The 26628-nt window shown below is 45.7% G+C and overlaps 1 protein-coding gene across 2 annotated transcripts in view; it reads right to left on the bottom strand.

Annotated features, from left to right (window-relative positions):
* RSF1 (remodeling and spacing factor 1) overlaps positions 1 to 26628 on the bottom strand; it is a 117712-nt gene that overhangs the window by 3625 nt on the left and 87459 nt on the right. For both annotated transcript variants that reach the window (XM_085861702.1, XM_085861703.1), the window contains 4 exons: positions 10144 to 10198; positions 6573 to 6786; positions 5017 to 5353; positions 645 to 832 (listed from right to left, as the gene is read on the bottom strand). In XM_085861702.1, the coding sequence (XP_085717828.1) occupies positions 645 to 832; positions 5017 to 5353; positions 6573 to 6786; positions 10144 to 10198 (794 nt within the window). The remainder of the gene's footprint in view (positions 1 to 644; positions 833 to 5016; positions 5354 to 6572; positions 6787 to 10143; positions 10199 to 26628) is intronic.

Below are 26628 nucleotides of genomic sequence, written 5' to 3' on the forward strand. Positions count from 1 at the left end.
TGCTTCTAGAAATTTTTACAAATTAATCAAAAATGAAAACCTGAAATGTCTTGCGTCAATCAGTATTCGATGCATGTCAGAGCAGAAACTCTACCATGAAGTTGAAGAACCGGTCCCGAGAATTCCGTGATGGAATTGTGAGGAGGCGTAGATCTGGGGAAGTGTATAAAACAATTTCTAGAGTGCTGAAAGTTCCCAAGAGCACAGCGAGTTCCATTATTAGGAAATGGAAAGACAATGGAACTACCCAGACTTCCTTGACTTGTCCATCAGACCAAACTGAGTAACTGGGCAAGAAGGACATTGGTCAGATTGGTGACCAAGAACCCAATTACCACTCTGACAGAACTACAGAGTTTCTTGACTGAGATGGGAGAACCTGTTGGACAACAATCTTTGCAGCACTTCACAGATCTAAGCTTTATGGTAGTATGGCCAGACAGATCTGTTACAAAAAAAAAGAAAAAAAAGTTGGTGTCGCCTCACGAGGAAACATGCCCCTCAATTTGCTTCAAGCAAAATATTTACAAATGGCAACCACATCAACAGAAAATTCACAACCACATTTCATGTCCATTCGTCCCATGTTTAGGTAGCCACCAATTGACTCGGTCAAAAGTAAATCTCCATCTTCACAGGCTGACCTTCAGAGGAGGAATTCTGCGCTTCGCTTTGCCGCTTGCGCAGTCGCAGGCTTTGCCGCGTCGGCACGGCGCGCGAGCGCTTCCTGCGCTGTGCCCGACCTCGGAACGAACGTCCCTCTTCATCCGAGCTCGCAACACCGCTCTTGTACTCTTCTGCTGAAAAGTCCTGTCCATCCTGGTCACTGTTGCTGTTGTGACAGGGGAGCAAGAAGAGGAAGGGAAGGGGGTGGGTGGGTGGGGGGGGGGGCTGTAGGAGGTTATCTCTGAAAATAGTCATTTTGGGGCTAGAAAAGGAAACACCACAACAGTAACAGACACATGCTTGCAACAACCATTCCACTTCAGCTGATGTTTCTTAATTGCACTGTGAAAACCATCAGAAAGCTTGGCAGCATCTTAACATGCAAAGCCCATCTGTATTCGCTTTATAATCAAACTGAACTTGCTGCAAACAACAGCTTGAAAAACAAAATGCTCATTTTATTAATTTGTCTTCTCCAAATTCTCAAAACAAAGGTTTGTTGAAAATTTGATGACAAAAGCTCAAATGAAAACCAGACAACATTCGACGCTGTGATGTCGACCGATATGCTTCTGCCCACATCAAGTCTCTGCTTACTCTAACTTTGACCGAAAACCTGAAGACCATTTGACCTCAATATCTAATGCAGACCCCGAGGTTGAAGCAAAAAAGGGCAGTGTGGTGAAAATGGGCACATTTGGCACAAAAGAGGCACAAATCTGACCAACGATGAATGGCATTTTCACCTATTTGTTTTCAGCATGTGCGCCGGCATGACCTTGACCCAGACGCATGCTGCGACTCACAGACATGGACGTTTCACCAATTTTTTTTTTATCTTTTAAAAATCATTATTATCGGATTTGGGGATCAGCACAGTCAACAATATGAAAATGACACTTCCGCTGTCAAACTTCCGCTGAAACCATTTCATCGAAGCAACAAAGTTTCTTTCTGCAGTTTCTTCTGCTCTCTTTTTCGTCTCTGTGATGAAGGCATCTTTCAGCTATTCATTCCACAAGGCAAAAGTTCCAAAAGGCGAGTGTTACATACAGGGTGGGGCATTTATATCTGACACGTTTGCAATCTTTCCAGCCGGAAGCAGTTTTGGCATAACTAATTATTGTTTTCTTTGTTTTACAGATAATACTTGAAAGTTTTTTTTAATGATGGAGCACTTAAAATGCAATGAGCATTTAAAAAAATTATTAATTTTTTTTAAATGCAATGAGCATCTTTTTTATTTTATTTTTAATTTTTAATTTTTTTTTTAAATGCAATGAGCTTGCCAATTTCAGAAACAAGGTCATCATGACATACGAGGCACACTTTGAGTTGGCAGATTTAACTCCACCAGATTTCTTCCTATGGGGATTTCTGAAGGGCAAAGTTTATATGGAACATCCAACATCGATCGATAAATTGAAGGCAAACGTCACTACAACCATCCGCTCTATTGATCAAGAGACATTGCTTGCGGTAATGAACAATATGATGATCCGCTGTCGTGAATGCACAAATTCGAAAGGGGCCCATTTGTCTGATGTAATTTTTAAGAAATAAAGAATCAAAATTGATTTTTAAAACTTGAAGTATGTGCCTATGTTGTAAAGAAATTTTATTTAGTTTAGAAACAAAAAAGTTATAAGGATAATAAAACCATCAGATATAAATGCCCCCACCCTGTACAAACTAACGACTTGTTCTCGTGAGACATTCCATGTATTTGAGAGAACGTCTCGCGAGAACAAGTCGCTCAATGGACAAAATGAAACGTTTGCCGAATAAACGCTTGCCTTGAAGCCAATCAGGTCGAATAAATCCATCTTGAACATCTGTTCTATTTTCCCATAAATTTTATCAGAAATTGATGAAAGTCGCAAGTTAGTGGAACCTGATCGTAATCGTGTGGTTTCTTTGTTGTTATTCTTATTTTGCTTTCCGCTCATTTTTAGCCTGCTATTGCTAATCAATCCTTTATTCATTCATTCCTCCCCAAATACCAACTGCTGATGAAGTGATTGCTGCAAAAAGCGTGATGTCATTTTTGAACGACCCCTTTTTGGAATTTTTAGTAAAACAAGTTCACGCCTCTTTGGGGGAGAGGGGCATTGCCTGGATATTGCATTCCCAGTTCCGTGGATCGCTGGGGAAAGAGGGGCAGACACACGGCTTCATGTTGAATGTTATATAGATGGCATTAGTGATGCTTTCCAAAGGAAATGGTGAATAATTTTGCTACAAAATCAACTTGAATCCTGAGAAATACTGAAGGTGACTTTTGCACGTGTGGGATGGAAGTGATTGTCATCCTTTGCATCAAGAGGTGTTTTAAAAGGGGCAGGGCGGACTCTGCAAGGTGTGGGACGCTCTGCCCCTCTGATTTATTCAAGCTGGGGTCTGTAATCTGTGCACATGCATCATGGTACATGTACTGTACTTCGTTTTGTTCAAATCCAATAGCTAATGGTATCACATTAACAGGAGTTTTAATGTGACATCTGACCCTTGACCTTTTAGTGACAAATAATCCATCATGGACGGACACATTGACGGAGGTTTATACATACTTCTTTCAAGTGCGATTACAATCCATTCAGCTGTTCTTAAGTATCACATATTTACCTTACATGACCTCTGACCTTTGACCTATTGATGCCAAAATCGAATCAGTTCATCTTTGCATCCTAATATACGTGAAGCACCCGCTCCCGATGGGCGCAGTCAGGGGAGTTATGTTATTAACCTTATTCAAACGTGCAATTCAAAATAACTCTCGCTGCGTTAATTCAAAACACCTCAATATACTGGAAACATGGGGACAAGAATACTGTACCGTAAAGGGTGGGGACTCGTAATACCCTCTGCCACCTGGAGTGGTGCAACATGATACGATACATATTTACGTCGAGAACTTGCCCCTACCCCATCCAAGACCACGGGCAAAGACAAAAACACCCCTATGCACTAAATGGGGTCACGTTGATCCGATGTAGCAAGTCTGGATGTAATCGGCCCCAGGACTGTAGGAGCAGCGGCCACACACACACACACGGATACTTATCCCAAGTTTGGTCAAAATCCATTTCACTGGTTCGCAAGTTAGTGCTGTAACAGAATTTTTACCGAACGGGACCTCTGACTTTTGACCCCGTAATCTAAATCAGTTTATCTTTACATCATTATACGTACTTGCACCAAGTTTGACTTGGATCCCTTTAGCTGTTCTTAAGTTATCGCGGGAACAAAACTGATCGCAGTCGCATGGACGGACAGACAACCCAAAAACATAATGCCTCTGGTGACTTCATCAGCGGAGGCATAAAAACAAATGAAAAAAATAACAAAAAATCACTCATGGAGCGACACTTGGCAAAACAGAACAAGGTAGAACAGCACACGGTAGAAGTAGAGCGTATACCTCCACCAAGCTGAACAGTTTACGCTTTGTATCCCACTGATGGACTGCATCTGAACTAAAATCTAATCCGCCTGTTGTCACCGAACCAATCATCTACCTAGTTTTGTCAGAACTTGTCCACAACTTTTTGAGATATGATACATATAGTTTCTGACCCAATCTCTCAATTTTAGAAATCAGACCTATGTTGACCTTTTGACCTCAAAAAAAAAATGGGGTTCTGTCAGACCACCAATTCCACCATTTGGTGAAGTTTCGTGAAGATCGGTTTAAAATTGTGGCCTGTTGGTGATTAAAGGTGAGTGGACAGACAGAAGCGATCAACATACTTGGCCAAAAAAATTTTTTTTGCCAATTAAACAAACATTATGCCCCAGACCACACACGTGAAAAAGCGCACACAAACACACACACACACACACACACACACACACACACACACACACACACACACACACACACACACACACACACACACACACACACACACACACACACACACACACACACACACACACACACACACGTTTCCCACTATGTGGCTTTTTAGTCACAGTATCATTCAATAAATATGTTATATCATGAAAATAGAAACGTGTGCACTTTTTAACCGCAACGTGCAATGATTGCTCGCTGTTAACGTGTCACATCCCCACCAACACCAAAAGGTCAATGGCAAAGGATTCACAGTCAGATTCCCGTGAATAACTGGGAAGCATGGTCACCAAAGAACCGTGTCGTGCCGAGTTGAAATTATTAAAAAGTCATCACCCAGCTTGAAATCATTCAACGAGAAAATTCCAATCTCCCCAACAAAAACCTGAATTTACTTTAAAGGGTTTGGGAGGATGAGTGGAGGGTTTGGGGGTGGGGTGAGTGGGGGTGAGAAGGGAGGGGATCCTTTAAGTGTAAGCAAATGCATATTGTACCTCTCTTTATATTCTTCATCCCCACTGTCTTCATCGAAGCTGTCCAGAGCAGTCAACCTGCGTCGGCGATGGCGGGCGGGTGCACGGCGGCGCTTTTTCTTCAATCCCTCTTGGCCCTCTTCCACATCTTCTTTGTCACTCTTTATGGCCTCCTCCTCAACCTGCTTATCTTCGTCGCCTGCGCTCTCTTTGTCTTTGGTTTCACTCTGAGCGTTCTGGCTGGCTTGCAGGATAGTGGAAATATCCTTTCCACGATGAGTAGGTGCACCAGCCAGACCATTGTCATGCTCTTCTTCCTCATCACCTTCTTCCCCTTCAAACTCTTCAGCAGACACTTCTACAAGGGAAGGACAAATAATGAAATGAGGTTTTGATTTAAAAAAAAAAAATCCATTCAACAGGAACAGGGACGAGGTAGATGAAGGTTTGTCAGTTACATGTCAGAAACAAAAATACTTTTTTTTGGGGGGGGGTGACCATTTAAGGCCATTATTGGGGTTGGAACCTGAGGTAGAACTGGGTTTGGAACCTCTATGTAGGCCCAAGAACTGTTAAATGTCAATTTTGGAGTTTCCATGTCATCCACGTTTGCTCCATTATAGCAAGAGTCATGTGACCACCAAAACTTTACTACGATCAAAGTGATTGGGTAAGAGTACACACAATTAGTTACTTTGCATTATCTGTGCGAACATGGCTTTAGAATTTAGATACTTGGAAGATAAGGTGAGAATTTCTGGTAGAGCCTGTTCAAACAGGCAGGCCAGGCGATTGGCTGGAGAGGTAAGAGGGCAGCATGAGCAAGACCAGAGAAGATTCTGTAAGAGCTGCAAAGGCCACTCACAAACCTGCCAGCGGTGAGCAAGAAGCAGATTCTGAGACTCGGTCGATAATCGCAAGATGCCAACGATATGGAAAGGAAGAGCAATAACACAACGGATCAGGACGCAACAGAACAGAAGGAACAGCAGAAAGAGAAGGGAGAAATGCGAACAGCAAGGCCCAAGGACAAAATAAACGCAGACGAACAACAAGGGATGCACAGGTAAGGATGAGGGGTTGAAGAGAGAATGCAGGGGGGTGGGATAAAATAATGCAGAAGATAGAAGCAAAATATGGATGTGGAGGTGTAGAAAAGATCATGATTTTGGAGGGGGATGATCTGAGATGGTAGTGAGCAGCTGTCTTGAAGACATGGGGGAATGATGAGATCGAAGAGAATGTGGAAGTTGGTTCAAAAGGAGGGGGGGGGAGGGAATGTGCAAGACCAGAAAGAAGGTGGTAGAAGGTAGTAGAAGACAGAGACCATTGACCTATCTGCGATGGCAAAGTGATAGGCCCATCGACTAATCTTCATCGCAGGAGGTTGCAATGATTTTGAATGTCTTGGTCTACACGGCAGCAAGCTGAGCAAGGTGTGACTCCAACATTTAGCGCAAATGCAAAATTATTTGTGGCCAATAAATACATGCTGTTGGTTGAGGAGAAACCAACCATTTCCTTCCAGAGGTATAGACTGCACAGTGTATGAAAAGACGTTTTCAAAGATTACCTACCCAGCGCTTCTCGCATGTCATCCTCGATGGCTTCGTTAATGGCCTCGTCAAATTCCTTGTATTGGTAACTGATGCTTTTGCGTGCACGGCTGGACCGACGTTCCGTTCGTTTCCTCCAACCTTTCTTCCGATGCACCTTTCCTCCCCTCTCATCATCTTCGCTCTCGCCATCTTCTTCCGTTTTGTTGACGTTACGTCCCGCTTTGGCACTGTGCTGCACAGTAGCAGTACGGAGGAGAGCAACACGAATTAATCAATTTTCGACAAACACATGACCAAAAATAAACAATTCCTCAAATCTCTCTCAACCTTTTTTATTCCCCAAACCCATTACTCACTGTTCACATGACTCGAGCTGATATTAACCACAGCTGTGCAAAGTCGTGGTGAACATCAGCTCATGTGTTCACATCTGACCACTGAGCTCATGATGCTCAGGACACCAGGTTCAAATACAGAGTTCATTTTCCATCACTTCCTTGCAATGACGACATATTAAAATGCGCGTAACGTCTGCGTGCACACACACAGATGTGTGCGCACACATGGAAGAATGTAGGTAGGGATGGAGATGGTGAGGGAGAGGTATGAAGGGAAGGGGGAGGATGAAGACAGGTTTGTTGTTTTTGTAAAACAGGAAACCATAGCAGTCATTGCATTGCCATCCAGGTTCACAGTACATTTGCGGCAGTGCAGAAGCCAAGTAATACTGTTACGGATCTGGTCGAGGGGGTAAAATGGGGAATAGATTGGGATAGTTATTTCAGAGTGCATGTTTCAACAAGTGTGATGAAATTCCCATGAAATAACATATGTGTCAAGCACGTGTTGAGAGAGCCTCGTCTCCCCCACAAAGATGGAGTGTCCTCTGCATGTCTGCCCCATGCGCTTCAGCTGCTTTTGCCCGGGTCTCAATTATAAGCAGACAATGCATTGCCCAGGTGTCGGAGTCCTCCTCTTGGGTACTCTGGTTTGATCCAAAGGAAAGACAAAGTCAATACATTCGGAACCAGCGAAGCTGCAGGAGATGCCAGTGGAGAGATCATCCATCTGCCTGCCTTTTGGGTCTCCACTCCTAGATTGGTCGTCAGCCAAGACTAAAGAGCCAAATTTGCCCTGCCATGACCGAATGTCTTTTGGTTGCATTTCCTCTAACAGGAAATGACACAGTCTGTCACAGAAATGACAGAAATTTTTGACAGTCTGGCACCCTGCCCTACTCACCAAACTCTCTTCCCATGGTATTCAAGGCCATCTCCACTCATGGCTCGCAGACTTCCTCTCCTGTCGCAGTCAACGTGTGGCCCTAAATGGAGTTCTTTCATCCCCTCTTCCTGTGCAGGCTGGAGTTCCTCAAGGTAGCGTTCTGGGCCCTGTTCTTTTTCTGGTTTTCATCAATGATCTCTCGGACTCTCTGGAAAATCCTCTATTTCTCTTTGCCGATCACTCCACCCTCTGCCGTACCATCTGTCATCCCTCAGACCGGCAAGCAGCAGCTTCTTCACTCACTGCAGATCTGGATAAAATCACAAACTGGTCCAACACGTGGAACATGTCTTTCAATCCTGAAAAATCTCACACTCTCACTTTGTCTCTTCGAAAGGACCGTTTACAAAACCCCCCCATCCACTTTCTCAACAATCCTCTGGAAGAAGTCTTTTCTTTCAAGCTTCTAGGTCTCACTATCTGCCATGACCTTTCCTGGGAAAGTCACATTTCCAACCTCGCCTCAAAAGCCAGTCGCCGACTGGGAATCCTCCGTCGTGCTAAGTCCTTCCTCGGCCCTCTTGAGCTCCTGACCACTTACAAAGCTTTTGTCCGTAGCCTGATGGAGTACTGCTCTCCCCTCTGGGCTGGTGCTCCTGCCTCCCACCTTTCTCGGCTTCACGCTGTCGAAACCAGGGCATTTAAGATCATCGGCATCTCCCGCAATGAAGCTGAGTCTTTGGGCCTCTCACTCAATCACCGCAGGTTGGTCGGTGGTCTTTCTGTCTTCTACCGACTCCTCTCCAGCCTTGCCCCCCTGCTCTCTCTGCGATTTGTCCCCACCACATTTCCACAGGGCGCTCAAGGTCCGCCAACAACCCCCTTCTGGTAAAACTACCAAAATCACGAATCACTGCTCATCTTCACTCTTTCATTCCTCTTTTTCCCGCCTTTGGAATAAACTTCCTCACTCTATTCTTTCCCATTCTTCCCTCCAGGCTTTCAAAACAGCTGTTCACCACCACCTCTTATCTTCCCCCATCCAAATCCTCGATCTTTTCTACCCCCGATAATCCACCCAAGCCCACTTCCTTCATTTCTCCTGCTTTCCTTCCTGAAAGTCCCTGAAATGTCCATCTTCTCTTCGCCATGTTCCCCGTCCCATCCCCATCCCTCTCCCTTCCACAGTTCACCTAATGTGTCTGTTCCCCACTGTTTTGTCCCTTCCACTCCCTCCCCTCTTGTCTCATGCCTCCTTGCTGTGAGTTGTGTGTTAGCTCTCATACGAGCCTCGACCAAGGTATACAAAAAAAAAAAAAAAAAGGAATTAAGCTGTTATCCCCATTTAAGCACTCCTCCACCTGTCATCACATTTAAGGTTGTTGCGTGAATACGCCACACAACTTCCATGTTCACAACTGCAGGTTGTACCATCGACTGTCACACGACAGCAGGACGTATCTGACGAATACCTACAGACTGAGAAGTTGGGAGTTTGCTGGATGGCCAGTTCTTCCATCCTGAGAGCCAGCCGTAGGTGGTAGGTTTTGTTTTTAGTCCTACTGGGTGTCCTTTAGTCCTACCCTCCTTCCTCCCTGAAGCACAGGATGCCGACTCGGGTGAGTTGCGGGTTTAGTCGTTGACGGCACCGCCATGAACAGGTAGTACCGGATACATGTTTCTAGTAGCAGGTTGATATTTACAAGTCCTGGTATGACAACACACCATTTTTAACGACGGAAGTTATGTTTTCACTCGTTTGTTTGTCTGTCTGTCTGTATGTGAGAATGATAACTCCAAAAAGTTATGTGCATATCCAGACAAAACTCGGTGGACAGGTTGGGTGTGTGACAAACAAATTGATTTGATTTTGGTGAAGATTCGGATCTGGCCTATCAGTTGAATACTAAACGTAAACTGTTCAGCCTGGTCGAGGTATGCGCTCCACCGAGTGCCGCTGTAGTTTGGATGGTGTTATCACCATTTAAAAAAAATAAAAATAAATAAATTCCAAACAGCAGAGATATGATCCCAAAACCCACTCAACGACCACCACAGCCACACTTTTCTTACCTTTCCCCTCCTCCATCCCCTGATCACAAACTCCACCCCATCCCAACTAGCATATCCCTCACTCCTCTCTACAAAGATTGCCTAAATTCTTGAGAAAGTCCCAATATTGATTCTATAAGGGTTCACAACATGTACCTTTTCTTTTGGAAATGATGTATGAATTGTACGAAATCATACATACCACAACGACATGCACATGAACAGTGGGTACAAGACCAAGCTGGAGAGCCTGAGAGCACAGTAAATAAGACACAATCCCAGCAAATCTCAATGTTCCTCCGGCCGTACATACCTTACGAGGCAAAATGTTTTCACGGCTGATTCCAACATAGGAGAGACGTTCCTTCCTACTCGGCAAAAGGGAAAAGGGAAGAAGACAAAGGTACAATGGTAAGCGAGGGAAAATATAACAATGTGGTAGAAACAATGACAAATATTTCATCCTGGTGCTCCAAAGCATTGTGAGGCTGGTAGGTGAGACCGACGATCAACGATGTTTCCTAAGTTGTGACTTTCTGTACTCCATTGAAAGATAAAATGTGCATTCTGGGATAGAGTCTGAAATGTTTCAATAATTATTACGATGAGATCTCGAGCACACTCTAAATCGTTACAAAAATGAATTGGGGGTTAATTATTCATCAGTTATATCTTATTGAGCCTCAGCTTAAATCTTTGTAAATCCCAGTTCGGATCGACCAGAATCGGATGTGTCGTTAGCTCCCTGTCACTCCCACCCTCGTGTTCGTCTCTTCTGTTAATCGTCCATCCATGTAATTCCTTTCATCACACCTCAACATGGAGGGTCCACATGTTCTACGTGGAGCTCACATGATTTTTAAAACATGGAGAATACACGCGTGTTACCTTGCTACTGCAGGAGTGCATGTATGGGTCCAAGTGGACCACAGAGAGCCAGTCAGCCACATAAAGAGAGTCCCAGACATCCAAGAACACACAGCCAGGGGTACCCAATCAGAGGCAGCGATACACAAACAGCCAGAGAGACGGCCTGGGATCCCTAGAGAGAGCGCCACACAGCCGGCTGTGGAGAGCTTCGGCGACACAAGGGCGACGCCAGACAGGGAAAGGGGTCTGACTCGTGTCACCACTTTGGGCATCTCCAGTCCAGTCTGGATCATGTGGCGCGCGCGCACGCACGCACGCACGCACGCACGCACGCACGCACGCACACACACACACACACACACACACACACACACACACACACACACACACACACACACACACATCTTGTGTCCCCAGCCTACTCATGCTAAAAATAAACGGGGAATTGTCATAATCCCATTAAAATATGCCTGGTGTTGGCTTAATGGTTTGGGTGGCGGGCTTTGGATCCTAGGGTCCTCAGTTAAAATCCTGCTCAGCTGTTGAATTAATACCAGGTGGGGTTAACTCGGCTTGTCATCCTTCAGAGGTCGGCAAAATTAGTGCCAGCATGCTGGTATACTGTGTCGGAATGGCGACCCGTCCAGGATTGTGCCCAATAGCCAAGGAGACTGCTTAAGCAGCATCAACACTGCACAGAGTATGGTCCCAATCTCCTCCTCCTCCACCATTAAAATCATTTGGTGTGCATTTTGAGCCACGATATCGTTCTTCAGCCGAATCAAGACAGACTTCACTTTGAGAGACTTCTTCAGAGACCTTTGACACATCCGTCCTTTGGAGCTTTGTGGCGACACACTTGAGATTGGAGATCGCAGTTCCTTAGGCGCTTCAACAGACTTCGCCTGGACCCTTCTCTCTCAGACCGTCTCTGGCTGGTTGCTCACTGACTGATCGAATGCCTGCCCTGCCACAACCTCAGTGTGACTTGCGGTGGGCTGCACTTAATGAGACTAGTGCTGCACATCAGAGAAGAGAGCGGAAGACAGGCTGACCCTTCGCGAGCCACAGGCGGGGCCAATAACCAAGAGGCTCGACCAGCTTTGCCGAGATTCGAAGGGCTCCGAGGTATACACCTCCGAGGTATATTTCTTTCTGTCTTTTCTTTAATGGAAGCATGTGGGCCCGGGGGTAAAGTGCGAAGTCAACTGTGATTATCCGACATCCATAGAGCGCGGGTGTATGTGTTGGGGGTAATGGGAACGTTGTTGATGGAATTGTCAATATGCGTTGCAATTGACTTGTATATTACAGTATATGTGCTTGATTTTGATAGGTGTACAAAATGTCTCCTGACTATTCCTGATAATTGCGACGGTGGCCTTTGGCAGCTGAATGATCGATCGGTCCAGAGATTAGGCTATAGATAAGATTACGGTCACGTGACTTGGTTCAGCTCGGCCAATGAATAAGATCTGTCACATGACCGTCAGCATGATCATCGTTCAGACCAGAAACTTCATCTGTTATGGGAACATGGCTCTGGACGTGGGAGCTGGCAAGAAGTCAACAGGATGAAAGGCTGTCAAGGTCGATGAGCGACTCGCCGAACCTGTCTGGAGTTAACAGGATGGGGCGTGACCGTAACAAATATATATGTATGCGCACACGCACGCACACACTGTCGGACCCCGCTATTCGTGGACCTCGAGTATTCGCAGGTCATAAAGTGTGATCTGCTTCGACATTAATGTTTCATGTAGTTACGTTTTTTTTTTACACTTCAGCACTGGTCTGCTACATCCCCATGGGAAATTGGAAATCAGCCAACATCAAAGCATGACATTGCAAAAACGGATCCCCTTCACTCCAGCCCAATTAGCTTACTGTACTTCCAATCATCAGCGAGTACTTCCAATCATCATGGAATCCATCATCGCAGTTGACATAAAATGATTCCTTTTCTCCAACAGCCTCTTCTCAGATCATAAATTCAGATTCAGACTTGGTTACTCTACCTTGGACATGCAGCTGCCTCTTCGACTCTCCCAACAACGATGGAGGTTCTCAATATCAGACGTGAGATCAGGGCCATCTGTCTGGACATATCTCGAGCTTTTGATACAGTCTAGCATCCTGTCTTGCTCTCCAAACTGTCTGCTTATGGAATCGATGGCCAACTCCACTCTTGGATTCCTGGCGTCCTCCACTCTCATAGACAACGTGGGGCACTCAACGGAACCCTTTCATCTTCTCTCCCCGTCAAGGCTGGAGTACCCCAAGACAGTGTTCCAGGCCCCATATTATTTCAGCACTCGATAGTGTAATGCCTAGGCAAAGAATTACTACTCCGACTATTACTACTACCCATATATTTTCGCTGCTCCTCGAATTGCTTGGACTATTCTTCATTGTCGTCATCCTACTCCGGTTCTATTAGTATTTTTATTTTGCTTTGGTTATCTGAACCGAGTTGGTTCATTTGTTTATTTTATTTTAGTGTTTTGGTTGTTTAATTAGACCTTTTTGTGTTGAGGCCTCGTTGCACGGCGCAGACGCGTCCGTGTATGGCTAGTTTGCCACGCCCGACCTGTGGAGTTACTGAAAAAATATTGTTTTGAATTACTTGTTTCTTGCTTCATGACCCTTTACCATGCCAAATCGCACAAGATTGTGAATGAGCTGATAATTGCTCGCTCCAAACGAGTTTCTTCAAAAAAAGACATGTTTTTTATTCAACGTTTGCTTTCTTTCAGGTTAATTACACTTTCCTTTATTTCACTAGCAACACCTCGTCAACAATTTTGTTTGTAAAAGATATATCTAGGTACAATAAACATGCTGATGAATTGTGAATGGGCTGGAGTTGCTGCGAGCAGTTCTGGCCAAGCAAGTGTGAGCAGCTCTGCACATCCATTTAAGGAGGAAGCATGGAGTGAGATGTGAGATGGGACGAGCTATCCAAATGGAAGCATATGTAAAGGCAATGGCTAATGTTGTTGGCCCATCACCAATAGTTACAGCCTCAAAAATGTATGGAAGGGCCATGTTCTTCCTCAAATCCGAAGCTGAAGCAAATAAGGCGATACAGAAAGGGATTGTTATGGGAGGCTTCTTCGCACAAGTTGAACCTCTCTCGAGTTTTGGTACACGGATTACCTTGTCCAACATACCTCCTTTCATGGCCGATAATGTAGTTGAGCCTTTCCTGGAGCGATTTGGAGTGCTAAGATCACCTATCAGGCCTGTGTCCCCAGATTATCGTGAGCCCGCCCTACGTCATATCCTGTCTTTCAAAAGACAAGTCTCAATAGAGTTGAGAAATGACACGGAAGGTGAGGGATCCTTTGTTATTCCTTTTGAAGGGAAGAATTACAAGATATTTTATACGACTAATGAGCCTTGTTGTTTTGTATGTAAGGCAAAGGATCACATGAGAGCAGACTGCCCAACTATCTTAAAAGAAGTATCCAGTCCTTGACACCCTGACAAGCCTAAGGAAATGACAAGTGTCATTCCAGAAGCTTCTGTATTGTCTTCTCATCCTGGCCCTTCTTCTGATGAAGATCAATGGCAGACAGTGAGGGTAGGGAAGGAGAAGAGAGCACAGAAGAGAAAATTAGAACCAGAAAACAAAAGGACTGCTGATCGAACTGACGTTGAAGACGCAGCTGACAAGGGCTTGAAGCGATCCGCAAGGTCAAGTGTTTTGGAGGAGACAGAAATTGTGACCCAATTGGTGCAAATGTAAGATGAGGAAGATGCTGTTCCTGAAGTTACAGATCATGGGAAGCCCCTGCTGCCAGATGCACTCAAAGACCTGTTGAGGAGTTTACAGAAAGATGGATCATTCATGAACAAGCCTGGTATGGTAAAGAAGAATGATTCTGTGGCATCGCCTGACCTGTCAGAGTCAAATGAGACTGAGACGTCTGTCGCTAACGCAGGACATCCAGACAAACCAACAACAACTGAAATTAGAATTCATCAAACTCAACAATTGATGTGTCAAAGGCAGCAGTTCTGCATGAAAGGACTGCCACTGAAGCATCAAAAGATACTACAGAACCTCTTCTTGATGTGACAGACAGGCAGAAGGTACCGTTCTTACAAGCGCCGAAGGCATTACCTGCACTGACCGAGGTCTGGAGTGCTGCCACAACGTCCACAGTAGATGTAGACAGCGAAGTCGAGCACAGTTCTACCGCAGCACCTCAAATGGATGATCTCACTGTCCTTCCCATCAAAGCGTCTTCAATCCCTCTAGCTTTGCCAAGTGGTGAAGCAAGGATTGCTTCATTAGTACCAACAGAGTGTTCATCTGTGTCACCAGGAGAAGGTGCAAAGTCAGTTTTAAGTGACGACAAGGTAAAAGTTTTGTCATACATTGCAGATGTACCAAAGGAGAGAGACCATGAACTCCCAGACAGCGACGATGAGGAGAGCATCGGTGACTGGGATGGGGATCAAGGACCATTAATGGGCATTGAATCGGAACTGCCCTCAGGGCATCATTCATGTATTACTGGCCATGAAATATTAGAGTTCATTGAGTAAAGTTTGCACAGTCCAAAGAAAGTTTGAAACTGCTCCAAAGCAGTGAAAAGACTACAAAACACTCGTGCATTCCCTGTATATACTGAGGAGAGATGGACAAAAAAGCAAGACTTCAGGTTCGGCTGAGCAAGTCCAAGTCAGGAAGTTTCTTGCAAAGTTGCTAAGTTATGGGGCGAAGCATGAGTTGGCTTCAACTGTGTTTCTCCTTCGATAACTCTTATTACATGTCATGGCAGCATTATGTTTTCACCTGGGATCACTGAATGTTAACGGGTGTAAAGATGCATTTTGTTTGCACCAAGTGCTGTCATTCTACTTAAAGGAGAAACTTAGAGTAGCATTTCTACAGGAGACCCACACGACCCAAGAGGTTGCCTTCCAATGGGAAAATCAATGGCAAGGATTGGTTTTTTTTTCAGTCACTTCACGGATACATCTTGCAGAGTGGCTATCCTGTTTTGATCAAGTGTGAAACCTGAAATACTTGTAAATGAAGTCAGTTTGGGTCGTTTGTTGCATGTGAAGGTAAGGCTTGAAGATTTTGTTGTTAACTTCGTCAACATTTATGCACCATGAAGAGGAGCTGCAATGGTGTGGTTCTTTGATCACATGTGGAGATATATGCTCACCTTGCCTGACGAAGAGTGTGCGATTCTTGGAGGGGATTTTAATTGCACTCTCAATCCCTCCCGAGATAGAGTTGGTAAAGAGCAGCACAGTCCTTCTGCTAAAGTATTACAACAAGTGGCAACACTGTTAAACCTGAGTGACATTTGGTGTGTACAGCACCACACAGATAAATCATTTACTTCCACTAGCTTCAGGATTGGTGACATCTCGCAATCCCTGCTGGACCGATTTTACTTGTCTCACCATTGGTGCAGGAATGCAAGTTGCTCCGGTATAAAATTTGCACATTTTGCAGATTATAATCTGGCCTGGATTAAGCTTTCCCGAGTTGGGGCAAAGTGTGGCACTGGGTTTTGGCTTCTCAACAATGCCTTAGTCAAGGATGAGGCTTTGTAAAAACCAGACTTCAGCAACTTTTGGCAAGCCCGGAGGGATAGAACAGATTTTTGTTCACTTGGACTCTGGTGGGACGTTGGGAAAGCATGGCTGAAATTGTTGTGCCAGGAATACTCATATGGATTGACCAAAGCAATTAGAGTAGAAATTGCTGAGCTCAAAGAGGAGTTGTTGCATCTTGAGTGTCGCTTGACCACACTCACCCCTGCTGAGTTACTCGCTTATGAGAAAAAGAAGAGCACCCTCAAAGCGTGAAGTCGTACAAAGGCACGAGGAGCATTCGTTCGCTCTTGGTTGCAGTTTCTTATTGAGGATGAATATGCCCTGAGTTATCTCAAAGCTTAGGAAAAGTGCAAAGGTCGACTTAGGATGGTATCCAGTGTTCTGGCAGAAGATGGCGCCTTGCTCAATGATTCTGAGTGTTCACGAACGAATTTGAGGTTTTTACGCTCAGCTCCACTCGGGTAAGCAGGTGGATGCGGATGCTTGTGGCATTTTGTGGAACGGACTCCCTGAAGCGACTTCAGAATACAGAGAGCGACTTGAAGCTCCATTTTCTCTTGAAAAATTAACAATTGCCCTGCATAGCTTGTCATTGGATAAGTCCCCTGGAGTGGATGGCTTGTCTCGTGAATTTTACACCAAAGTATGGGATTTGATCGGACTTGACTACTTCAGTGTAGCTCAGGAAGCATGTGATGCAGGCCAAATGCAACCGTCTTGGAGGTGAGCAACCTTGGCTTTAATTCCTAAGGAGGGTGTCTTGAGAGACATAAGGAAGTATCGGCCAGTGTCTCTGTTGTGCGTGGACTACAAAATCATGGCAAAGATGTTGTCAAATTGTCTGGGACCGGTGTTACCAAAATTAGTTGGCCCTGACCAGTCATATGCCATCCCTGGCAAACAATATATGACAACATATCCCTGTTCAGACATAATACAGTGTGCAGACAAGACTCAGACTCAAGTTGGATTCCTTTATTTGGATCAAGAGAAAGCTTTTCACCAAATGAAGCACGATTACCTCTTTGAGACCCTGCTAACTTTTGGGTTGGGGAGGAGGTTGGGTTGGGGAGGTTGGGGAGCATGATCCAGACGTTGTAAATGTCGGCAGAATGCCGAGTTAAAGTCAATGGTCACTTGCCTTTCCATTCGAAAGAGCAAAAAGACAAGGATGTCCCTTGTCCGGCCAACTCTATTCCCTGAAATTAGAATTCATCAAACTCAACAATTGATGCGTCAAAGGCAGCAGTTCTGCATGAAAGAACCGCCACTGAAGCATCAAAAGATACTGCAGAACTTCTTGATGTGACAGACAGGCAGAAGGTACCGGTCTTACAAGCGACGAAGGCATTACCTGCACTGACCGAGGTCTCGAGTGCTGCCACAACGTCCACAGTAGATGTAGACAGCGAAGTCGAGCACAGTTCTACCGCAGCACTGACGCCATTCTAACGAAGTCGAGCACTTCCTTTGTTTTATGAGGCGAAGGCTAACTGGCATTGTTGCACCAAACAACAGGCTCTCCCTCATACTTTCTGCATATGCAGACGACGTCCTTGTTTTAACCAGCAGTGCAAGGGATATGCAAAGCCATTTATGATTGTCAGCAGGTCTACTCAACAGCATCATCTGTGACAATAAATTGGAGAAAAAGTCCTGGGCTTCTGATTGGACCAATGCAGATCACAGTGTTCCCAAAACCTTTTCAGGAATTGACCTGGAGTCACAATGAGCTAAAATACTTGGGGGTACATTTATCCACTTCAAGTGGGTGCTCACCACTTGTCAACTGGAACACTTTAGGGGACAAGATAGAAGCAAAGTTGAGAGACTGGAGTGGGCTGCTGAAAGTCCTGTCACTGGGAGGGAAAACACTCCACAAACAGTTTATCATTCCAAAGATGATGTTCAAGATCTCTTGCAGAAGCATTCCAGAGGATTTTCTGGTTGAGATGCAGAGGAAGTTTTTGTACTACTTTTGGAATGGCAAACACTGGGTTTCCTTGGGCATTCTTAGCTTGCCCTTGGATGAAGGTGGACAGTCTTTTCCCTGCCTTCGAAGCCACTACCACACATCCAAGCTGAAGACCATTCAACGCTTCCTGTATGTGAATCCTGCACTGCAATGGTGCTCACTGGCATCGTACTTTTTCAGCAAAGCGTTACGAGTACGAAAGGAATATTTTTACCATTACTTCAAACAACCTGTCAAGTTTGACATTGCCTTTCTTTTATCAGGAAATGCTGAGGGCTTGACATGTTGCCGACATAAAAAGAACAGATTCTTCTCCAAACAAAGAACCACTCTTTCTCAACTATCTTCTGGAAGGCCCAACCCTGGCTTCATGCTCGTAAAGAAGGAAGCTCTTGACTGGTAATATATCCACAGTGGGAGATCTTCTGAATGATAGGAAGAGAGACCTTCTCCCATCAGAGGAACTCGCAGCGAAAATGGGCCTACGGACAATTAAAATCCTCTCAAGGATACTCCAAGAGGTTTAAATGTCTTTGCCTCCTGATTGTTTGGCATACCCAGAGAATCCCAATGAGGGTGACGGAACTTTACAGATGTCCAGAAGCAACTTCATGGACTTTAAAATCGAACCACGACATTGCGAGCTCCCTCAGCCATCACCCGTACACAACTTGGGTTGGCCCCCTGACGTAGATAAAATGTCCTTCTGTGGGCCGTCAAGGAAGAACATATTGCTGCTGTTCATGCATTCGCTCCACTCCACTACATTTGCGCTTCTCGCTTCACTTCTCACCAACATTCTTCATCATCGGACACCCAGTTCAGAAGCAGAGAAAGTCACGAGATCTCCTTGTCAACTTTATTTTAACTTGTGTAAAAATGGCAACATGTAACACAAGGAAGGAAAAAAATTGAGAGAAATGTGGTGGAACACAGTGCTGTGAGCCTGAAAGGCTTGGTACGCTCACACATCGTCTCAGAATAAAAGGCGGCAGAATATGTTGACACTGTTCAAAATTTTAAGGAAAGTTGGAGCACAAACGAAGCACTTTGTAGTATCTCTCCACAAGGTACTTTGCTCTAATTCGTATAAATGTGTTATTTTGGTAATTTGTTTTTTCTTGTCCTCCCTTTCTCGGTGCTGCTTTCTCTTAAAATGCTCCACCTTACCTACTGCAGTCCTAACCGTGTACGAGCAGGGGTAAGGAGAGCGAGCCACATTAAATAGAATTGTGGTAATTCCAACAAAAGCACGACCACTACTACTACTACTACTACTAGTACTACTACTACTACTACTACGACTACAAAAACACATACATACACATATACACCCACACCACACCACGCCACCCCCTCAAAGCAAACGCCTCATGATCCACAAAATGTTTTACAAAAATCAGTGCATCCCTCGAAAATTTCCATGCCGAGAAGAGATTGCGGCGTGATGGAACTCAAAACAAGTGCACAGAATGACAACCGCAGGATTGGCTTCGTACGTGAAAAGTTCAACAGACAACAGAATCCAATTTGTATGCAAACACGAAGACAGCTAGCCAGAGAAGGTATCCCAAACCCACCAAGCCAAAAATATTCCAAAGACAGGAGCAAATGGAAGATGTCACACATGAAACCAAAACAGCAACAAATACAGCCCAAATGACTGAAAGATGAAAGAAAAGATGACAATCCTGAAAAGAGCCCTCGGAACAAAATTTTGAGAACAAGAAAACTTCACAGCTTTGTCCGTGAAGACACACACACACACACACACACACACACACACACACACACACACACACACACACACACACACACACACACACACACACACACACACACACACACACACACACACACACACACACACCAGGGAAGGCTCTGTTAAACGGAGCAAGGATAAGGAGAGAGCTTGGTTCATGAGTCCCTTGCTGTGGTGAAGATGGCTGCTTCAAGACTGGGGAAGACCTGTTAAATGGAGCGCGGATAAGGAGACGGCTTGGTCCATGAGTAGTGATTCCTTGCTGGGGTGAAGATGAATGCTTCAGGACAAGGGAAGGCTCCGTTCAGTCGAAGAAACTCATGAGTGGAGATAACAACCGGTGGTGGCAGCACATACATACGCGCACGCACGCACGCACGCACGCACGCACGCACGCACGCACGCACGCACGCACGCACGCACACACACACACACACACACACACACACACACACACACACACACACACACACACACACACACACACACACACACACAGTTATGGATCCGGGTACGAGTTCGACGAGGGGAAGCGCTCGGGTTACTCCCGAACACCCGGTCTGGTCCTGTGGCCACCGGGCACAGATAACTCTGCATGCCGGCGGGTTGCAAAGACCACAATTCCTGGCAGGGTGTCATTACTTCGCGTGTCACCGTTTCTGGTGGATTAAGCGCACCAAGCGAGTTTCGTGACATTGGTGCACACTTGCGTTTACTTCCCATATATGGTGCAGCCAGGCGGAGCTGCCAAGCTGCACTGGCCAATCGGTGGGGAAAAACTTCCTGGCAACACTACGTGCGAACCATTTGGGAAAAGACACGACGATCTGGGTACATTTATAACAAAGGTTTTTTAAAATAATGAAGGTGAGGAAAGGGCATGTGGCACAATAAAAGGTTTCAATACAAAACCAATATGTACAGCAGGGAAAAACAAAGATTTGTGAGGTGCGGCAAAAGAAAAAGTTATATACAAAAGAGGACACAATACAGAGTTAACCCGATATTAAGGACTTCTACAATCTTAACTTTGCATTATATGACAGGCGCCATCAGAACACATTCGAAGAAAGTTAGAGCACGATAGAGATATAGAGATAGGGAGAGAGATGGAGAGACATGGAGAGAGATGGAGAGACAAGCCGGTAGGTGACATGGGTGGTCGCTAGACCAAGGCGAATTTGAAATATGTAGATAAGAGAACACATCAGATGGCATTTTTGCCGTTCGTTGTTCCATAGCGGAACATGACGAGCAACTGTCCATTCATCATTTGTGTTCGATTCCCTAACCCTACGTTAGGGAATCCCAACGCGAACGTTGGGGTGAAAGCATATAGTAATAAAATTGCATCCCAGTCATACAGTTTTTGCCGGATAAGGCGAAAAATTTTGACAAAGAGGTTGATTATAGTGCTCATAAAAGCGCGGAAGCAGAGTTTTGATTTTCAATTTTTTTTTTTTCGGATTTTTTTCAAAAATTTCAAAGTCCCGTTGCAAGGCAACGGTGGCGTCCATAGCAACGGTGCTCAAAAGCATACAACTAGATCCTGGTATGAACCTACCAGTCAAGTTTCATCAAAATCGGTTGACTCCTCTGGCCTCCAGAGTTGTCCATTACATACATACAGACAGAGGGAAAACCTGAGAATAAGGGTAGTCTAGCGACCACCTAACAATAGAGAGATAGAGATAGAGATATAGAGATATCGATAGATATAGAGATAGAGGTAGAGAGAACGAGGTGTTGACGGCCTCACTAGTACCTAGTGCGCTGCACTTCCCAGTCGCTTAGGCGGGGGAGGAGGGAGGAAAACTGGGGATGTCTGATGTGCGTGATTTGAGGAGGTGCAATGAGATGCAAAGAAATATAGATGGCGTGCAGAGAAGACAAAAATAGTAAGAGGTGCATGTCGGTGGGGTCGCTCTTTAACGTCGACAGCAGATGAAGACAGAAGATGAGACAGACTTATAACATATAAGGAAATCTAGAAAAGTACTTGCAAATAATCTGATGACGATTAATGATCGGTCTGGCACTTGGTTCGCTTACCCACCCAGTACTCTGCTCTGCCTGCTCCTTTCCCCCTTCAGCTTCGTACCGTGATTCTCTCTTCTCAAGCCAGAACTCTCCAAAATCAAGAACTTTCTTCTCTCTGTACTCCCTTTGCATGGTAATTTATCGACATCTGGTGAGGGAGGAGCCCAAAGTCAGACCAGGGTGGACGGTAGGCATTCTCCAGCACCCCCATTGGTGCACGGATGTTTTTCCAAGAATTAGCCCCACCCCTGAGAAGATCCAATTCCGAAAATGGCCTCATTCGCCCCCGAACTTGGTCACGCTACGGGCCTCCGAGATTAAGATGGGGTGCGAGCTTCTCGGGGCGCTTTCCGGCCACTAACGTGCACTGGACACCAAATGGGGGTCGTGATTGAGTGGAACGGCAATGTTGAACGCTTTCTAGTGCATACTTGTGCTTCGAGCTGCATGCCAAAACATTCCGAGCACAAGCATCTGTTATGGAAGGTAGTGTCCACGATTTCCCGATATCTTCAAAGTACAGTGATGGGTGTCACTACAACAGCTTGTAGTGGTTATGGTGGGATGGCTGAAGCGTTGTCGAGGTCATGCTGAGGCAAGCGAGCTGGAATGGATGTAGGGATTTTTATAAGGAGGTTGTGATGGTTATAGGAATGATGTAGCATTGTGGTTCAAGTCTGGAGAAGATCTGAGGTGATGGTCGGTTCGAGAATGGCATGATGTTTGAATGGGGTTTTAGCGGCACATGCTAATGAGCTGTCTCTTGTTGCTATGCGGTTGTGGCATACATGCTTGCGTCAAGAGAGGATCGCATGTGCAGCAAGGTAAATAAAATAGATAAAGGAAAGAATGAAGACCTACTTAAAGCCCTCAACAACACATTTTGCCCCATATTCCCACAGGACGTGAGGGAAGGGCTATCTAAAACGGATACTAATGAAACTAGAAGGGCACTAGGTGGAGTGCATACATCCACCACGTAATGCCTGATCCAAAAGAACATGTCGGGCAGGCCCAATACATTTTTGAAGTATCATTCGAAACAGTACTATATCGTTTTTGGCCCCATCTCTCAATGGTGAAGAATCACTTAAAAAATTAAATAATTCTCGTATCCCAATCCGGATTCGGATCTTCACCAAAATCGAATCAATTCGTCCTTGCGACACACCCAACCTGTCCACCAAGTTTTGTCCAAATCTGTCAAAACTTTTTGAGATATCAATCTACATATTTTTAGCCCCATCTCTCAATGGTGAAGAATCACTTAAAAAGTTCATCAGATCCGGATCCAGATCTTCACCAAAATCTAATCAGTTTGTCCTTGTCACACACCCAACCTGTCCACAAAATTTCATCCGGATCCATCTACAACTTTTTGAGATATCCTGTACACAAACAGACAGACAGAAAAGGGTAAAAAACACAACCTCTTTCACCTTTGGTGGCGGAGGTAATAGCTGTCTCTGCAGCGGTATATGTTGTGTGCCTTAGCCAGAGCCGTCTTAACACATGGGCATGCGAGGTAGTTTCCCAGGGTCCCATGAATAGAGTGCACTTCGACTAAATTATATAAAATAAATAAATATATACATATACATATATATATATATATATATATGTATATATATATATATATATATATATATGTATATACATATACACACACACACACACACACACACACACACACACACACACACACACACACACACACACACACACACACACACACACACACACACACACACACACACACACACACACACACACACACACACACTGTTACGGTTGTGGAAATTCACAGAACACCATTCAGGTTCCCCGAAGATCAGTTATGTCGATAAGTGTGTGTCCAGATAGATTTCCCCACTGATGTCTAACGGGTATTATTCGTGAGCCGGGCTGTGCACCTTTGAGGTAGTGTTATTCTGTCCTATCGTTATTTTGAACAACATCTCTTCACCACCGAGGCCAACAGCCGCCAACATCTCCTCACCACCTTCGCCACAACCAACAACATCTCCTCACCTTCATCTCCACAAATGCCGCCATATTTTCGCCAGGAACGACATCCATAGACGAACGACATCTACGCCGACAAACGCGGGAACTCCCTCGTTGGGGCGAGGGCCGGTGATTTCAACCACGTCCGCTTTTGTCCGCGTTTGACGGTAAGATCGGATCAGAATGACAAAAGGGGCGGAGCCAGCAGGGGGTAAAGGGTCAGAGGTGAAAGACCAAACACCCCCCCCCCCCGGAACCCAATAAAAGGCGGGGCTGAGGCCCCGGGAGTTGAGTTCGTCTGGAGTCTGGGTTCGTGGTCCAGTCTAGGTTCGTGGTCCAGTTGAAGTCTGGATTCGTGGTTGAGGTCGTTCGGAGTGGAAGTCGGGGTTGAGGTCGGAGTGGAGCCTGGAGTCCAGCCAAGCCTGCAGTGCCGAATTGGGGGTCGGTGGAGGCAGCCGGAGAGAAGTCGCCAGCCAGTGACATAACGGTCCGAGGTGATCGGGCCCCGGGACGGTCTGAGCGACTCTGAGGAGTGAGCGGGCTCTTAAGAGAGCATCAACTCTAAAAGAGCAAGGCCCGTTCGCTCCTCTGAGGCATCGTCGGCTGGGCCCGATCGACCAGACCGCACGGCTAGGCCTGGACCAACTGAGCTGCCAAATACACCAGCTGCCATATTGACGAGACATCAAGGGTCGCCCAGCGAGTCACCACGAGGGTGGCAGGTAACCTTCACGGTCTCCACAGCTCCGCGGAACATTAAAGGCCTACGGGCCCTGTTCTATCTTTTCTTTCTGGGTTTTTTTGCATGGAAGTCTGTGGCGCCTTGTCCGCAAAGTAGAATTGTGGTTAAGTGCATGTACAGAATAAATAGACAACGGCTGTAGGTTTTTCTTGCTCGTGTCTTTGTCCCCATCCCCCCCCCCCCATTGCTTCATTGACTGCATGCGTGTAAAATAAATGTCATTGTTTGAACTTTCACCTGCTCGTTGCGTCCCTTCCTCCATTGAGCTGCCGCAATTGCATTCGGAATAATAGCTGGTTCGATTATATTTGATTATAATAAACCGCTCGGCAATCACAAACGGCGCGAGCTGCTTAAAGCGGCTCGTGTCCGTACGGGTCTCGTCGAGGTGTAAATCCCCGGCATTTCTGTCTGTGCGAATACTTAGGTAAATCGACAATTCGGTGATCAACCCTGTCACGCGTGGACAGAAGAGATGGCTGATTTACGGTGTGGTTAAAAACACACTCGTAGCTGGATTTCGGCGTTGATCCGAAAAGCTGCGACTGGATTGCCACGGTCGGTGGGCGCGCGGCCGCAATTAACTAAAAGCTGCCATGACCTTTCCTGGGAAAGTCACATTTCCAACCTTGCCTCAAAAGTCAGTCGCCGACTGGGAATCCTCCGTCGTGCAAAGTCCTTCCTCGGCCCTCTTGAGCTCCTGACCACTTACAAAGCTTTTGTCCGTAGCCTGATGGAGTACTGCTCTCCCCTCTGGGCTGGTGCTCCTGCCTCCCACCTTTCTCGACTTCACGCTGTCGAAACCAGGGCTTTTAAGATCATTGGCATCTCCCGCAATGAAGCTGAGTCTTTGGGCCTCTCACTCAATCACCGCAGGTTAGTCGGTGGTCTTTCTGTCTTCTACCGACTCCTCTCCAGCCTTGCCCCCCCTGCTCTCTCTGCGATTTGTCCCAACCACATTTCCACAGGGCGCTCAAGGTCCGCCAACAACCCCCTTCTGGTTAAACTACCAAAATCACGAATCACTGCTCATCTTCACTCTTTCATTCCTCTTTTTTCCCGCCTTTGGAATAAACTTCCTCACTCTATTCTTTCCCATTCTTCCCTCCAGGCTTTCAAAACAGCTGTTCACCACCACCTCTTATCTTCCCCCATCCAAATCCTCGATCTTTTCTACCCCCGATAATCCACCCAAGCCCACTTCCTTCAATTCTCCTGCTTTCCTTCCTGAAAGTCCCTGTAATGTCCATCTTCTCCTCGCCATGTTCCCCGTCCCATCCCCATCCCTCTCCCTTCCACAGTTCACCTGTGTCTGTTCCCCAATGTTTTGTCCCTTCCACTCCCGCCCCTCTTGTCTCATGCCTCCTTGCTGTGAGTTGTGTGTTCGCTCTCATACGAGCCTCGACCAAGGTATACAAAAAAAAAAAAAAAAGCGGTCGCCCGCACGCCGGGGTGGTGAGAATCCACAACAATACGTAGCCTTGTCTAACAGACTTTAATTCTTTCCTTGCTTTACCAATTAATTACATGTTTAATTTCAATGAAAGTTTTAGTTTTCATTTTCGTGGGTGGGAAGATAGGGGCCCCAGTACATTGCTTTGCCCAGGAACTACAATGCTGTAAAGATGGCCCTGGCCTTAGCCCGAGGGGAGTGCCAGCTTCACAGAACCACATTAAATACACACATATTGCTATGTGATCAGACACATATTATTGCGGGGCCGGGTATCGGCGACGAGCACGACCGCTCGATGGAGCAGTAGAGTCGGCCCCACCGAACACCCGGAATTTATAGGTCGTCACCCCGGATAACTCT

The sequence above is a fragment of the Eptatretus burgeri genome, chromosome 17 (assembly GCF_056783735.1).
Source record: "Eptatretus burgeri isolate ZD-2024b chromosome 17, Ebu_testis_v1, whole genome shotgun sequence".
Lineage (NCBI taxonomy): Eukaryota > Metazoa > Chordata > Myxini > Myxiniformes > Myxinidae > Eptatretus > Eptatretus burgeri.